Source organism: Lagopus leucura, unplaced genomic scaffold (assembly GCF_019238085.1).
Source record: "Lagopus leucura isolate 7727_CA_CO unplaced genomic scaffold, USGS_WTPT01 Super-Scaffold_100157, whole genome shotgun sequence".
NCBI lineage: Eukaryota > Metazoa > Chordata > Aves > Galliformes > Phasianidae > Lagopus > Lagopus leucura.
In genome coordinates this window covers 45,427,316-45,443,654 of record NW_024962334.1, presented here as the reverse complement: position 1 = coordinate 45,443,654, position 16,339 = coordinate 45,427,316, and the positions used below count along the sequence as shown (strand labels likewise).

The 16,339-nt window shown below is 41.6% G+C and overlaps 1 protein-coding gene across 4 annotated transcripts in view; it reads left to right on the top strand.

Annotated features, from left to right (window-relative positions):
* LOC122189528 (sodium channel protein type 5 subunit alpha-like) overlaps positions 1–16,339 on the top strand; it is a 206,878-nt gene that overhangs the window by 65,702 nt on the left and 124,837 nt on the right. For all 4 annotated transcript variants that reach the window (XM_042888790.1, XM_042888786.1, XM_042888788.1 and 1 more), the window contains exon 8: positions 9,624–9,687. In XM_042888790.1, the coding sequence (XP_042744724.1) occupies positions 9,624–9,687 (64 nt within the window). The remainder of the gene's footprint in view (positions 1–9,623; positions 9,688–16,339) is intronic.

Below are 16,339 nucleotides of genomic sequence, written 5' to 3'. Positions count from 1 at the left end.
ACTCATCAGTAAATAGTGAGTAGGAATCTGAGTTTAAATCGTGTGCGCTTTTGTAGACCAGGGCTCAGATTGAATGCTGAACACAAATAAAATACTTAAGAAAAAAAACCCTAAAAATGTAGTAAAAATATTATTAAAACATTCTTAAAGTGCTAGTCTCAAAACCCAGCATTTTCCTTTCGTTTAAACTGAATACCTTAACTGAGAGGCTCTGAATGTGCTATGTATGTTTTCTCTCTGAATTGGTATCTTATAAAGTAAAATAAAACACTGTTGCGCACAATGTAGGAATAACAACAATAACAATAATAGTACTGTTAAAGATTTATTAACCTGTTGGCAGGAGGAGTCACCCGCCATTTTTGCAGCTTAAAAATAGACTTTTCAAGGGTGCTATTTTTTTATTGCAGAGTACTTTCTGGCACTCATTTCATGACAGTGCTTTTCCTCTTTTTCTCCAGTCATACTGGAGAACTGAGAAAATACATGTATATATACAGTTTAACCCAGTGTCTATATTTTCACCTACAATTAGGCATCATATTTACTTTGAGTTCTTTATTTAGGAAGATGTATACATACGTTTAGTTTGTGTCTTTGTGAATCCCAAATGCATCTAATCAAGTAATAAGAATGATTTGGAGAAGTTTCTGAGGGAGCCTTTGGAGGAGCCTGTTCCATTTTCTATTTCTAACTCATAATAGACATTCTATGGAGGAGGTCCAACTAAACTAGCCATGTTAGATGCCTAAGGTTGAGAAATGTGGGAACTCTACATAGATGGCCTCTGTTTGGAGAGCAATTTGCTGAATGGTGATGTGCTATCCATCTGAAGGGGTCTCAGGCTTGAGGCTCTTGCATGAGGTATGAATCCATTCAGAGCCAGTCTGACTGCTCAGAGCTGCTAAATCAGGGCAATTCCATCCCAGCAGTCAATACATAATACTTCAAAAGTCTTTCCACATCCTCCTCTTTGATGTCCTAGATAAAATGGGCTATTAAAATAAATGGGTAAGGATGTTTAGGTATACATATGTGAGTATATAGAAAATACAGATGTGCGTATGTAGATGTATGTCTACACATATATTTTCTCTAACTTCTGTGTCTAATTCTTGGCTCTGCCTGGAGAGTCGCTTCATTTTTGCTTTGAGAATAACAGAAATTGAGCTGTACGAAGAGATATTCTGAAACTGCATGAAAAGAGTATAGAAAATAATGATGTCCAAGTCACATAATAGATGCATCGGGTTTGGGGAGAGCTGAAGTGTTTTAGGTGTTGTCTGAGGTGGTAATAGAAGACAGTGAGTGTTGGATGAGTAATTATGGAGGTGGGAGAAAAGAGGGAAGCAATAAATCAGGTTGAGACTGGAAGAGGTGTTTTGTTATGTATGATTGTGTGGGAACCAATGATTAAGACAAAGAATCTCTCTCAGCTTTCACACGGTGCTTGTCAGCATGGAATCTGCTCGCATTACTCCACCGTTAACGGTAAATATTGTGGCTTTGTTCAGGTGCTGTGGATCTTCAGATAAATTGCTTCGTAAATGCTCAAACGTTAATGCAGTGATGTGTTATTAACACGAGTATTGTACCTGTGCACTTCATGTTTTAAGCTACATAGAAAAAGAAATACCCAGAAGAAGTTTGAGGTTCAGAGAAACACAGGAGTTGTGCTGGTGTATCCAATACAGTCTCTTCCCAACAATCCAACATTATTTTTTAACCTTGTGGTGAAAGAGTTTTGGAACAATTTGTAGAACAGAAGGATTTATCCTCCAGATAGATTTCTTTTGCTCTCATTGATGCATTATTATTACTCATAGAGAGATCTGCTAGAGGAAAGACCTGCTGCAAAAGATGAAACCCAGCAGTCTGAGAATTTTCCTGCACCCTCAAATTGCTCATAAGCTACCAAAGTATATACCACTTGACTCACACAGTACTGTTCAAAGGAGCACTTGAAAGGACCATTTCTGTGCCCCTTGGAGCATCTCCATGGACTTCTGCTTGCTGTGGGCTCAGCAATAACAAGCCTTGCAAAGGCAGGAGGTAGCTCTGACTTTTAACTCTGAGCAAACCATCAGCAGCAACTCGCACCATGGCTTTCCCTTACTGACCTGGCTTTAAGTATTAAGGAATATTTTCTCCTAATACTTTCCATTAATGCTGAATTCATCCACGTGAGGTGGGGATGAAGTATAGGAGTTGCCAGGCTCACTCAGTTTGGTTTACCTTAGGCAACATCTGTCTGTGGCTCAGAGCAGCCCCATGTGTTCCAAAATGAATTGCTGCAGCCTAAAGTACAGACATTGTTTTATAAATTTTTGTAAACATTAACTATTATAGCTCTGGATATCCTTATCTACATATATAACAGGTCTCTCTTTGAACATTGTGGTTAAAGGGACAGCCTGCAGCAGAAACTTCTGCAGTTGAAATAGGAAATGCAGTTGAAAATATATTTCCTTTGTCTTTGGTTTTGCTCTCCTCCAATAGTTTTAGGGCAAAAAATATCACACCCTGTATCTAGGAGCGCACCAAGTTCTCATTTTCCACAATGCATGCTATTTTTGACTGTTTGTCACCCCTTTCCTGAGATGAAATATCTCAGGTTTTTTTTTTTAATTGAATTCTTGTGGTCATTCTCATTACCCACTTGTCAATACTCCCCTCCCCATTTCAGCAGTTTATCTGTAGAAAGCAATGCTATGCTCTGGTTTCTGGATAACACAAGCCACTGGTTTATTATATTGGCAACTTTTTTCCTACATGCATCCACTGCATCCCTTTCCTCCTGCATCTCAGTATTACATTTTTCTTTGTTCACAGCTTATTATTACATAGAAGCATGTATTTCTTATCTGAATTGATGCATAGAACTTAAAACTTAGCAAGGTTATGGGTGGGTGAGGTTTTTTCCTTTGCTTTACTTTGCATTCTGAGAGCACAGTATCTGCCTTTGCCTTTTTCCACATGTTTTCTTAGTGGTATTGGCCTCTGTAGTGTTCCTCATTCAGTCCTGGCCTTGGACTTGACTTACCTGGAAAATACTGTGCCGTCAGTAGGTTTTCTCACCTCTCTGCTCACCCTCTCTTTCCTTTGTACTTATACTAAGGCAGTGCAGACATAGCCCTCTGTTAGCCTTCAGAGACACGCTGATTTTTCATCTCAAACTTTTGTTTCCCAGTCAGTTTTTGATCCAATTCATCTGTTTTCTTTATCGCAGTGCAAGCAGGAGTGTTTTCTTCTATTATTTTATTTTTTTTTTGCATCTGTCTGTAATCACAAATGCATTCAACCCTTGTAGCAGCTTTTGATTTCAATTCCTTTGTGCGAAATACATATATATATATATCTATAAAACGCAACAAAACAGCCCTCTACAAAACTTCCATAGCCCGCACTTCAGCATTTTGCTGCCTATTCATGTGAAGTGCTTGTCTAAACAAGTGGCACTAAATATGCTTTTAGTTACGCACTACACAGCCTTCAGCTCCAGGCATATGGGTCTGCGTGACTGACCAGACATGGGCATGGAAGGAGGGGATCTGAACATTGTTGAAAGCCAGCACCCCATGTTTATTGCTTGTTGTTGTCTCCTGTGTCACTTGGCTCAAAATGTCAAGGGGTTGGTGTGATCCCCACAGTGTGGCAAACCTGGTGGGGCATCTCTTAGACTCTGTTCCCCTAATATCCTCACAATTAACCTCTCCTGTTCCTTTTTCAGTTGAAGTTTTGAAAATGTCCTCCAAGGCAGCAATGGGATGAGGTGGCAGGAGTGAGCTGGGCAAGAATCAAGTGGGCAAGGGAAGAGTTTGGGAAGTGTGGGAGGCAAGAAGGGAGAGGACAGCAGCTGAGAGCGTGCAAAGTGGAGGAAGTTTTTCACTCAGAGGGAGGTGATGTACTGGAACAGGTTGCCCAAGGAGGCTGTGGATGCCTCATCCTTGAAGGCATTCAGGGCCAGGCTGGATGTGGCTCTGGGCAGCCTGGTCTGCTGGTTGGCGACCCTGCACACAGCAGGGGGTTGGAACTGGATGAGCACTGTGGTCCTTTTCAACCCAGGCCATTCTATGATTCTATGAAAGCTTCAGGAGGTTGTAAAAGGATGATCTTTAGGGTTTCTTCCAACCTATTCCATGATTCTGAAACCCAACAGAGGCACTGACAACAGTAAATGCCAGGGAAGAGGGGAAGAGAACCAGATCCCCTGTCGTGGGGTGAGCAACAAGAGAGTACTTCATTATTATAATTATTTGCAACCCCTTTTAGCAGGGAAGAACTAACTGGCAGTGCCATTTATTCCCAAGCATTCTTCCCTAATAATACCCTTAATACAGCCTGTTCCATCGCTTTTTTGAGAGGCATGTTTTTCATCTTCAAACTCAATTTCATTTATTAGAGATTTCACTGTGAGTGACACAGTGTGCACACAGCAAGTGCAGCAAGGATTCATTTTAATTATTACATATTACCAGGAGGTACAGCGTGTTTGTGCCGGTGGGCGAAAGGGTGAGGAAGGGGTGTTGTCTATTTTGTTTCTGTGTCACACATCACAACTGCAAGGTGATGGGGCTTTCTGAGTTGCATTTTAAATTTGGATCTGGTTATTTGTTGGCTGTCAGTGCTCCGTGCTTGCCGTAGCATGGAGGGAAAATCTCCAACCAACGTGCACCCGTATGGCTGCAATAAATAGTCCAAGATAACAGACACCTCTCTAACGTTTTTGTTAGAAAGTCAGCCAGAGGACTCCACTCTGGGCAGTGACTAATGATATTTGAACGCTGCTCTTTACCCAAGTGTGATAATATATATACATATAATTACACTCACGTAAAGAGCAGCATTCAAATACCATTATATATATATATATTTAAATTGTGATGACTTAGAGATAAGACAAATCAAGATATCGTTTCGGCTGGGTTGCTAGGTAAGGAACACAATGTGGATTTGGGAACCATGTTTTCTAAGCTGAACTTCCTAATTTTTCTCAACTGGAAACTTTCTTCATCCTTTTACACGGAAATGAGGAGAGATTTCTACCCTGCAGCTTTCTGCTCAGTGGTGCGATATAGGTATGGAGCATAATTTTAATTAGAATTAATTAACTTCTTATCTTGTTGAGGAAGTTGACAGAAAATTTGCCTTCTTTTTTTCTTTTTTTCTTTTTTTTCTTTTTTTTCTTTTTTTTCTTTTTTCTGACAATGGGAGGCAGTGTGAATATTTAGAACTTCCAGGTGTGGAAGGGTCCAATGTAGAAATGTGAAGTGTAGAATAAAATAGTAGAAAAGATGAGATGTATGAGAACTTTGGGAAAAAAACACAGGAAACCTAGAGGATTTTGTCTATTTACTCACTATTTACAATCAATTTACAAATTCTGTTGTGAGTTTAAGCTTTAAGGATCCACTGATGCGTATTGTTAGGACTCCGACCAAGCTTTTTGGCATCCTTGGAAAGCCAGTAGCTTTGAGGATGCTGAAGAAATTATAATGCTCTAGGTAGATACAAGTGTAGCAGATTCATAGCTGGATTCACAGGGCTGGATTCACAGACATTGTTGCTTTGGCTGCATTTATTATTAGGTCCCTTTGTTCGTGATGGGGAAGAGCAGACCTTCCCCGCTCCACAGTCAGAGTGCTCTGCTCTCTGGGCCTAATGTCATATCTGAAGACAACTGTTAGTAGTCCATAATAATGTAACTGTGCTGTGCACTATTTGTTATCAGTGTAACTGTTATCGATCCTTTCCTCAAAACAGGGAATGGAATCATAGTCATAGAATGGCCAGGGTTGAAAAGGACCACGATGCTCATCTACTTTCAAACCCCTGCTATGTGCAGGGTCGCCAACCTGCAGACCAGGCTGCCCAGAGCCACATCCAGCCTGGCCTTGAATGCCTGCAGGGATGGGGCATCCACAGCCTCTTTGGGCAACCTGTTCCAGTGCCTCACCACCCTCTGAGTGAAAATAGACTAATGTTTACTCTTTGGTGCAACAAGTACATTAATGTTAGATGATGTCAATGCCAAGAGAGACAATCCCTAGTATGGAGGTAAACTCCTACTCCCTTCCCTCTAACTGGCACAACCGCTCATTGCAGTGAGGTTATGAGCTTCCTTCCCCCAGTACATAGCACAGGGATCTGCCTGTGCCAGATTCATGGTGCTTGAGCCACTTTGGCTGTAGCGATGACCTGTGTCTCACTCTCCTTTGTATGCAGACGAAACTCAGAAGGTAATAAGCTGCTTCAGAGCACTCGCTTTTGTAGCTTTGATTTATTGAGCTCAGCACTTCTAAAATACAATCCAGGAAAGATGACACCAGTGCAAGGGTTTGTATTGCACCAATCTATTGGCAGAGAAACCAACCTAGCACGAGTAATGCTGCATCAGGTGCAGGGGGATATGGCATCTTAGTATGTTTTTATGAAGCTTAGAGTGGATACAAATGTACATATGTTTTAGAGAAGACAGCATCTGGTTGTTAGGAAACATGTTTCTGTTGAATTTCTAACTTCCAAATGCTGACAGAAAATGTTTTGTGTTATTTAAAAATAGATGTTTACCTGGCAACAGTCGAATAAATAATGTGTGGCCAAGCAGAAACAAATACTCAGGGAGTGTTTTCTGATCATCTGACTTTATTATTTTGATAATTGAGTAGATCAGGTAGTTATTTTACTCTGAAAATTCCTGTTGGAAAGTTCCAAAAAGACTTCACATACTCCATAACTCTAACGCTAAGTTTTTAGTGAAGCTGGGAGGAAAAAGATAAAATACACTTTATTTTGGAGGAAAAAAATAAAGCATGTTGGGTCTAGATTATTTACATGTAAGCATGTGTGAAAATATGACTTGTTTTGGCTTGATTTTACTTAAGACATTAAAAAAAATATACAGTACAGTCAGTTTTGTTTTCATATTTTGTTTCTATTGACATGTAGAAGTTTTTCAGTGAAAAAGCTGACAAACTGTAACGAAAATCAATGAGAATCTTCCAAGACAGTGACAAAGTCTTATTCTCATAAAGTGTTTATCAGCTGGGACAGTCTACATTTCATAGATAAGCTCCTACTGCAAATGAAAAAGTTTTATATCCTTTGTTCATGTTAGAGTTAAGTGATAGAAAGCTTAGGCCGTGGGCTAATATGATACCAAAGTGGTTTGTTCTTAAGAGCAAGAGCAATGACTGCTTCCTCCTTAAAGAGCTCTGATTGCCTGGCATGTTTGGTCGAAATCCAAACCAACTTGCTTTGAATGACAAATTGATTGTTGTGTGCATTTTTGATAATACAGCAATTTGTCTCCTCAGGCATAATGTTCTAATCCCCCCTTCATTTATCAGTGGGGAATCAGTAATTCAGCTCTTCTTCAGGCTGAAGTTTGGCACACAGAGGTGGTGCTGCACTGCGCAGTTGCAGATCCTGTGGCGAAGATCCCTCTCCCAGCAGTGTCTGCATACCAATTCCTCAGCATGCTTTGCGTAGCACTCACTGCACTGCTGATTTTAGGAGTGTAAATGTTTGTCAACAACAGACAACAGGATTTTGTATCTTCTTGAGATTTTAAATGCCTTGTTTGCTTACACATTTTTACTTATTCTGTGCTCTGGCGCTGTTTGCGTCTTCTGGTTCAGATGAGCAGGAAGTGTTCATAGAATCATTAAAGTTGGAAGAGACCACTAAGATCACCCAGTCCAACCCCAACCATCCCCCCATACCCACTGATCACATTCCTCACTGCTACATCTCCATTTTTCTTGAACACCTCCAGGGATGGTGACTCCACCACCTCCCTGGGCAGCCTCTGCCAGCACATCACCACTCTTTCTGAGAAGAAATTTTTCCTAATACCCAACATGTTGCTTCAGTTTTCCAACTATAGTGTCCTCCTGGTCTTAGTGTTCGCAATATGAAATTTTGCAATTCCCAGAGAGCTCTGCATGCTTGCAAAGTTTGGGATACCCCATGTAGCAACACCACTTATTAGCAAGGTGCAGAACTTCTGTGGTTGTTTGTCCCTCATTCTGTGGTTGTGCCATGTTTCCCCTGACTCACAGAGTGTTTGTGTCACCAACTGCATGTGTCCCAAATAAGATACCATCTGTCCTGGGAAAAACAGAATTGTTTCAGCAGCAGAAGTGCAGAGTGAAACAATATGTAAGTCTCCACATCCTTCCCGCTTTTCTGGTGGCTTTTCACAGATCCTTTACCATGCTGAGCTCAGTGGTGTTGCTGATAGTCAAGATATTTCTGCAGAAATGCCAAACATACAGCGAAGCAGAAAAGCATGCAGTCTGAGCAGGGTGTATGCAGTGATGACTTCTGAACACCATCACGTGCCCTCACAAACCATAAAGCTCATGGACAGTAATTCCTTCTTGGCATGCAGCAGGGTAGGGCTTTTCCACTGCTCGCAGCTTACTAAGAAAGCCACAGCACATCTGTTCAGTGGCATTCTTTGCATAGCCTGCCTGGATAAGCTGTCGCTCTTGATTTTTATAGCATTTCACAACAGGGTGTTAGCCTAGAATGGAGAACCTCTCCAGACTAACACCTGCAGAGATCCTCGACTCATAAACACTTGTTGTGTAGGGCTGAAAACATGTCTTAAGTCAATAGGGGATCCGTATTCTCTGCTAAAACAAAGTACACTAATACATCTGCCCTCCATTAACTGTTGTCTTCTGTTTTGCATTTATGCTGTTTCTATATCAATGCTTTTATCCTTTCCTCAATGCTGCCATTCGGGTTCAAGCGATGCTCCTTAGAACATCTCTTCAAAACCCATTTCTGGTTATCCTTTTGAGGAGGTGGCTTCCTGTTCTGTTTCTCTGAATTTTAGACTGCTTTGCTGGCTGGAGATAGAAGATGGAGTATGTACACAAAGGCTCTCGTTAGCCTGGGGATGCTAATTTCCTTAAGCCTCATTGATAGTCAACCAGGGAACGATCCTGAGCATTTAAATTTAGTGTGCTCGTCTGAGTCTCCCTCGAGATGTTTCTGTCTCTCTCCATTGACACTACAGATGACTGTGTTGATAAATATTTGTCTTTATGAATATTTCCTTGTTTGTTTGATCTTTAACAACAAGCATTTTTCCTTTTTCTTTTGCTTCATACTGCGCATTTTCTCTGTTGAGTAGAACTCACCAGATTGGGGGAATGGGATGTTTTGCTTGTATTATTAGATCTTGACTTGGTTGCATTTTTAACCTATCATGAGTTTCAGTTAATAACTATCTCATCAGTGTCTAATCCAAAGGGACAAACTTATGGATTACTTTCATTGGACACTGCTATCCTGACTTCAATAACATTGTCCTACAGCAGCCAGGGACATGGCTAGATGATGTTTCCTTCAAACAAAGCCCACAGCCCTACTGCCACACTATTGCACTGGTCACGTTGGAATATAAACAGCAAGTGTTTAAAAAGCTTTGAAAATAAGTCTTTGTTTTTATATTTCCTTTGGCTGAAATTAGCCAAACAAATAAAGCCATGCCTTTCATATCTCTTTTACAGTCCTGAATGAATACGTTGGTTGATGAATAACATTTGGGAGTGCTATCATTCCCAGAATGTACTAGTTAAAAAGCTGTTCCTTTAATTCTCTTGCAGTAAACTACTTTATAAAGAATGGTACGGAAGATGTGTTACTGTGTGGAAATAGCACTGATGCTGGGTAAGTGATTTAAAAATATCTTCACTTCTGTTCTTTATGTTGTTGTTGTTACATTTCTTTCAGTTCTGTCCACTTTTCACCAGCATGATATTTCAAGTTCTTTGTGTCAGTAGTTACAGGAGAGAGGATAATGACAATATTGCGCATAGTAATAAAATTTTCTGAACTGCAGGGAGGAGAAGTTTGTGTGTGTCACTTATTTAGGTCTAAAATCGTTAGTTCTTTTTCAATGTATTTAAACTCCTCCATTAAAAAAAAAAAAAGTGAAAATTAAGTAACATTGGCTGAATGGGGAGTGTTTCAAAGGGAATGAATGAGAAATGAATGGAAAAAGAAAACCTAGAGGGATCTTGTGATGATGAATTCCTAGCTTTTGGCAGAGGATGATAAACAAATCCAAAAATGCTAGTTCCAAAAATAGAATGCTTTGGAGGTGGGAAGGTACTCAGCTTTAATGTGTGATCTACACTCGTATGTGATATGTTTACAGTCTGCATGTGTTTCATTTTCTTATAGTCTGTGCAGCAAGGAGATCAGTTCCCATGGTATACTAATTTATTCTGCACTAAGGACTTTGTCCATACCCCTACTACCTGTGAATGCTGACTTTTCCTTCTGTGTCCCATCCTCAGGGTCTAAGCACTCTGGGTGTGTTATTTTATTTAGATGCCCAGCCAGCATGGGTTCATGAAAGGCAGGTCGTGTTTGACCAACCTCATCTCCTTCTACGACTGGGTGACCAAACTGGTAGATGAGGGAAAGGCAGTTGATGTAGTCTACCTAGACTTCAGCAAAGCCTTTTACATGGTCTCACACAGTATCCTTCTGCGGAAACTGGCTGCCCATGGCTTGGACAGTTTTACCCTCCATTGGATAAGGAACTGGCTGGAGGGCCGTGCTCAACGGGTGGTGGTCAATGGAGTGAAGTCCAGCTGGAGACCTGTTACAAGTGGTGTCCCCCAGGGGTCGGTACTGGGGCCCATCCTGTTTAATATCTTCATTGATGACTTAGATGAAGGGATTGAGTGTACCCTGAGTAAGTTTGCAGATGACACCAAGTTGGGAGGTGGTGTCGATCTGCCTGAGGGCAGGAAGGCCCTGCAGAGGGATCTAGGTAAGCTGGATCGCTGGGCTGAGATGAATGGGATGAGGTTTAACAAGGCCAAGTGTCGGGTTCTGCACTTTGGCCACAACAACCCCAGGCAGCGTTACAGGCTTGGGGATGAGTGGTTGGATGATTGTGAAGAGGAAAGGGACCTGGGGGTGTTGGTTGATGCTCGGCTGAACATGAGCCGGCCGTGTGCCCAAGTGGCCAAGAGGGCCAACGGCATCCTGGCCTGCATTAGAAATAGTGTGGCCAGCAGGAGCAGGGAGGTGATCATCCCCCTGTACTCAGCACTGGTGAGGCCGCACCTCGAGTACTGTGTTCAGTTTTGGGCCCCTCACTACAAGAAAGACATTGAGGCCCTGGAGCGTGTCCAGAGAAGGGCAACAAAACTGGTGAGGGGTCTGGAGCACAAGTCTTATGAGGAGCAGCTGAGGGAGCTGGGATTGTTCAGTCTGGAGAAGAGGCGGCTCAGGGGAGACCTCATTGCACTCTACAACTTCCTGAAGGGAGGTTGTGGTGCAAAAGGGTCTGGCCTCTTCTCCCAGGCAAATAGTAGGACCCGAGGAAACGGCCAGAAGTTGTACCAGAGGAGGTTTAGGTTGGATATTAGGAGAAACTTTTTCTCTCAGAGGGTGGTCAGGCACTGGAATGGCCTGCCCAGGGAGGTGGTGGAGTCGCCATCCCTGGCAGTGTTCAAGAGGCGCCTGGATGAGGAGCTACGAGAGATGGTTTAGTAGCTTGTGGCACTGATAGGAATGGGAGGGTGGTTGGACTAGATGATCTTGCAGGTCGTTTCCAACCTTGTGATTCTGTGATTCTGTGATTTTATGTGAAAGGTTCTTGTGACGTTGACAGGAATGGGAAAGGAAATTATAAGCCATGCAAAGACTGTAGGATGTTCAGAGTTGTGGGTCAAAGAATAGAGACCTTAGCATGGTGAGATGGATGAGCTTTTGATCTGAATATGATAGATATTTGATATTTGAACCAAGGAGGTGGATGATCAAGTGTGGGGAGTAGGAGAGAGGATCTACTTTTGGAGGAGGATGTTCTGAGTTGGTAGAACTAAATGTTCTACTGACAAAAATTAGGATTTAAATTATAAAGAACTTGATGTAAAAAGAGGTATACGTGTATAGACAGACAGTAGGGAACCTGCTTTGGCAGAGGGGTTGGACTCGATGATCTCTGGAGGTCCCTTCCAACCCCTACAATTCTGTGATTCTGTGGAAAGATGTAATGTGAACTTGCTTGTAGTCAGGAGGGTGAAAAAAGCCATGAGGTTTTGAATAGAGACTGCTTTCTGCTGCCACTGTTACACCTGTATTTATGAAAAACAAAGGTTAAGATGAAGTGTCAGCCTTCCCTCTGCATTCTTGTGTGTCTGATCTTCATTGCCAGTATAACTTAGGCTGTAAACTCCTTGGGCAGAGCGCCATGCTTTCCTCTTTGTTCCAAGGAAGGTACAATGTCAGCATTCATTAATTAAGCGTTTTTTTGATTGTAATACACTGCGTGTATCCAGGCTCAGGTTGGCTCCAAGACTTTTGGGATAGTTCCCAGGAATCCCATAATTTGGCAGTCTATCTGCACTGGTGGATTGGCTTAGGACTGCCTTTCCTAGGCAATAGGTAGTACCACTGAGTAAGGAATATTCAGCACAGCAGCAACATTTTGCACATCATGAAATATTACACATTATTCTCACTGTTGACTTGATCTGTGGCTGTGACAGCTTGCTAAGCTCTTGAATAGTTTTGAAAGGTTTGATTAGATTATAGGTAGTTTGTGAGGAGTAGGTTGGGGCCTACAGCTCTGGAATAGTCCAAATGGTGGGAAGTTAAGCACAGATCCAATACCTGTGGAACAGCTTTATATTAATAGGCTGTATGGATTTGGGGTTTGCATTCTAGAAAGGTATATTAGCAAAATCAGCTACTCTGGAGAGTCAGTAAATTGCACTGTGTCAGCAAAAAAATCATGATTGGAGCAAGCTCCCATGGAGACACTGTGACCACAAGAGACATGGCCTGAAACTGCCAGAGGAGAACTTCTAGCTCCTGCGTAATGAGAAGAGGAAAGTGTCACCCTTAGAGTCCTAGTGCTTTTTTCTTTGAATATATCAAAGCAATTGGTATTTGTGCTGTTAATGAGAAACCCACTCTCCCTTTGTGCATCAGCTTTCTTCATCCCTTGCTCTTTCCGTGAAGTATTTAGTACCACTGGGTATGGTTTGATTTTAAATGCTTTATAATGGGAATATATACTCCTACTGTTTTTCTGTTCAGAACAGTAAATGTTGTCTCACCTTCAATACCTTACACAGATTTCCCATCAGTCATCCATTTCTATTATTTAAAGACATAGGGATAATTAGGCATGATCCTAATGCCTCAGGGGACTTGCGAAGTCATGTATTCTTATCTGTTAGGTAACAAGACTGTTATTTAAAGGCTGACAAGGTAACAAAGCAGGACTTTCTCTTTATCCATCAGTGGTTAAAGCCAAGAGCAGTGAAGTGAGCTCAGTAGCAAAAGATCAGGGGAGGTAAGTGAAGAGTAAATGGATGCATCAGATCATAGTCCTCCCATCTATTAGCAATGAAATTAATGGGGGAAGGACAGTTGGCAAGGCCGTGTTTGAATGTTCATAGCATTTTTGGAGCTTGCTTCTGCCCCTCCTCTGAAAGAGCTTGAAATTATTAGCCTCTGGGTTATGCTGAGGATCCAGAGGAAATGCTGGGAATGGTGGTATCATGTGTGCACTCCTGGAGGGATTTGTTGTTACAGTGAGGGATATCTGTGTTGTGGCTGGGATATTAAATCTCACGGTAATTGACAAAACCATTTTAGTGCATTTTTAAAAGCATGTTAATGACACTTTGAGGTTTGGCTGCTTGCTGTTATTATAGAATAGTGAAAAAAAAAAAAAAATCTAAATTTGGCAATTATTTGGCAGTGAGACTCAGATGGTCTGATGTAAGAGTGTTTAGTGATGGCGACTGCAACCTGAGCTGTACCAGCAGGCCAAAATCAGCAGGGAAATGATCATCAGTGGATGCTGTATCACAGACAACCTAATTATCTCAAAGGTGGGGGCTTTATTACATTACTAGGAGGGACTGTTTTCTGAACAAGTACCCAAACTGCCAATAAAACAGGAGGTAATGGATCTAGCTAATATTGATTCTGGTTCAGAAGGGATTTGAATAGATGGATGTCACTCAGCAGCAGCAAACATGTCTCCAGTACATTACCTGGCAGATGGAAGAAAAAGCGTTTGTTTATTGTTTTACATACACTCAAGCAACTTTGAGGAGTTGCATTAAAAATGACATTGCAGAGATATGGTAGGAGTGTGGGGGAGAAGACATGTTTCTTGTTGGGACAAGGAACAATCTGTCTGTGGGTGAGGGATTTCCCATGTGATGCCTCAGAAACTTGATTCAGGAAGCCTGAAAATTGATTTTTCTTCATTGAATCAAGTGGAAAATTTGTGGTGTTTTTGTTTTGTTTATCCAGCTGCTTTTTCTTTTTTTTTCTCAAGATGCACTGCTAGAATATACTGTGTACTTAAGAGAAATGGAGGATCCAGTGGAAACAAGAATTAATGGTTGGAGTCGAGAGGAAATGATTGTGATCAAAGATGTTCTTTGGCTCAAAGAGAACACTACTGACGCGTACTTGGTGTTTAACAACAAGCACATTCAGAGCGCTGCGTTAATGGAAAAATCCTCTGCTCTGAGATGTGTGTCACAGATTGGTCAGACATAGGAAGCAGTGCTGGCAGCAAGGCTCTTTTAATAATAATAATAAAAAAGAAAGTGTAGGGTACTTGCAGAATTGTTTATGTTTCTCGATGTATTTTGGGTCAGATTTCGTTGTTCTTTTAGATGTGGGTGCACTGGGATTTATTCAAGTTAGTTCTCTGCAATTTCAGCTTCTTTGATTTGATTTGGTAAAAGTAAATGGAGAAAGCTCTACCACTCTGATTTTCAAAGGGATTGCAAATTCCTCTATAAATCTGCCTTTCAGTTTAATTCCCAGACTAGTATCTCGTCTATCTTTGAAACCTTGTTCTAAGCCCTGAGGAGGTCCAGTAAAGATCTGGTACAGCGATCAAACACTTGGAAGATTTCTGCTAGGATCAGAATGTGAAAGCTGCTTTAACCTTCATGAAATCTGTTACCAGTAAGTGGACTCTGATTTGCAAGGACTGCAGGTGACTGAGTTGCCTCATTGGAGCAACAGACACCACACATGGCCGGTGCAAGCATCCCACACCTTTAGGAGGCACCAAACTAATCTTTTAAAAGTGAGGTCAAATGTGCCACATATCCATTAATGAGATGATGCCAATGGCAAAATAGCTTTAGAGTATGCTCAAGGACCCATTTGGCATGCTTTGTGCCTGGCTGCAGGTGATGGCACGTGATCAGTGCTGAGCAAAATGGCCAAGAAAACTCTTGAGAGTGCTGCTGGCTTGAGGAAATGCAGTCCTGATTGCATGTTCAGCCCCAGTGTTGGCATTCTGCTTGAGTTGATGCTCAACTGCATCTCTACTAGGCATCTCCTGCTGTGATCACCAGACCAGATCTCCCAGGGATGAGCTGCAGGGAGCTTTATGTGGCATGGTGCACCATCCTGCATTGTGCCACCCGTGCAATTACAGCATGTTCCTTCTCAGTGACTATTAACCATTCATTTTAATGAGATATTCAGTACCTCAGAGCCCTGTGCTTCCCCACAGGACAAGGACTTATGGGGTGCCTCAGCTTGGGATTATCAGTCCATGAAAAAGGAACATACATTTCAGCTCCAAAGCAGTTCCACTTCTGTGCTGTTGTAATTTCACAGAGACATTTCTCCAGCTTAGACTGCTGTTCTGTCACCTACAGGTTTGGACGAGCAATAGGAACAGTGAGGAGATTTGTCTATTAGGAGAATGAGAAATGGGCAGTATGCAGTATGCAAAGTCAGCAAGCAGAAAAAGAGAAACTTATCTTTGTTCTTTTCACTTCTTTTTTTTCCACTTGCAACTACAATATGCAGCTGTTAGTTTTTGGGTTTTTTTTTCAGAACAGTGTGCGTGTTTTAAGCCAATTGTGTCCCCTCAAGGTCAGACTGCTTTTTTGTTGTTGTTTTTGTTCCCTTTCACATGATATGTCCTGTATATTCAGCTCATGGGCAGGAACAGTCTGCGAGATCATGCTGACAAAGAAAGCACATTTGCATCATGTCTGTACCGATATTACCAAAAAGAGTAGTAAACAGGAAGGAAAAGCAGCCAGTACAGCTACTTCAGGATGTAACAAGAAAGCACCTTTGGCAACCGCATCCTAGTAACTGTTGCTATAGAAACTTTAGCTACCTTTATCCTCTCTATGACCTTGATTTTTCTTAACAGGATGCATTAAAATAATGTACAGTCGGGCAAAATTCTACGTGGTTTGGTAAGTTTTGCTGTCACTGAGCTGACTGCATGTTAGGGATGTAGGCAGCACCACGTAGCATAATTCTCAAAGTTTTTAGGCAAGTCCTAAAT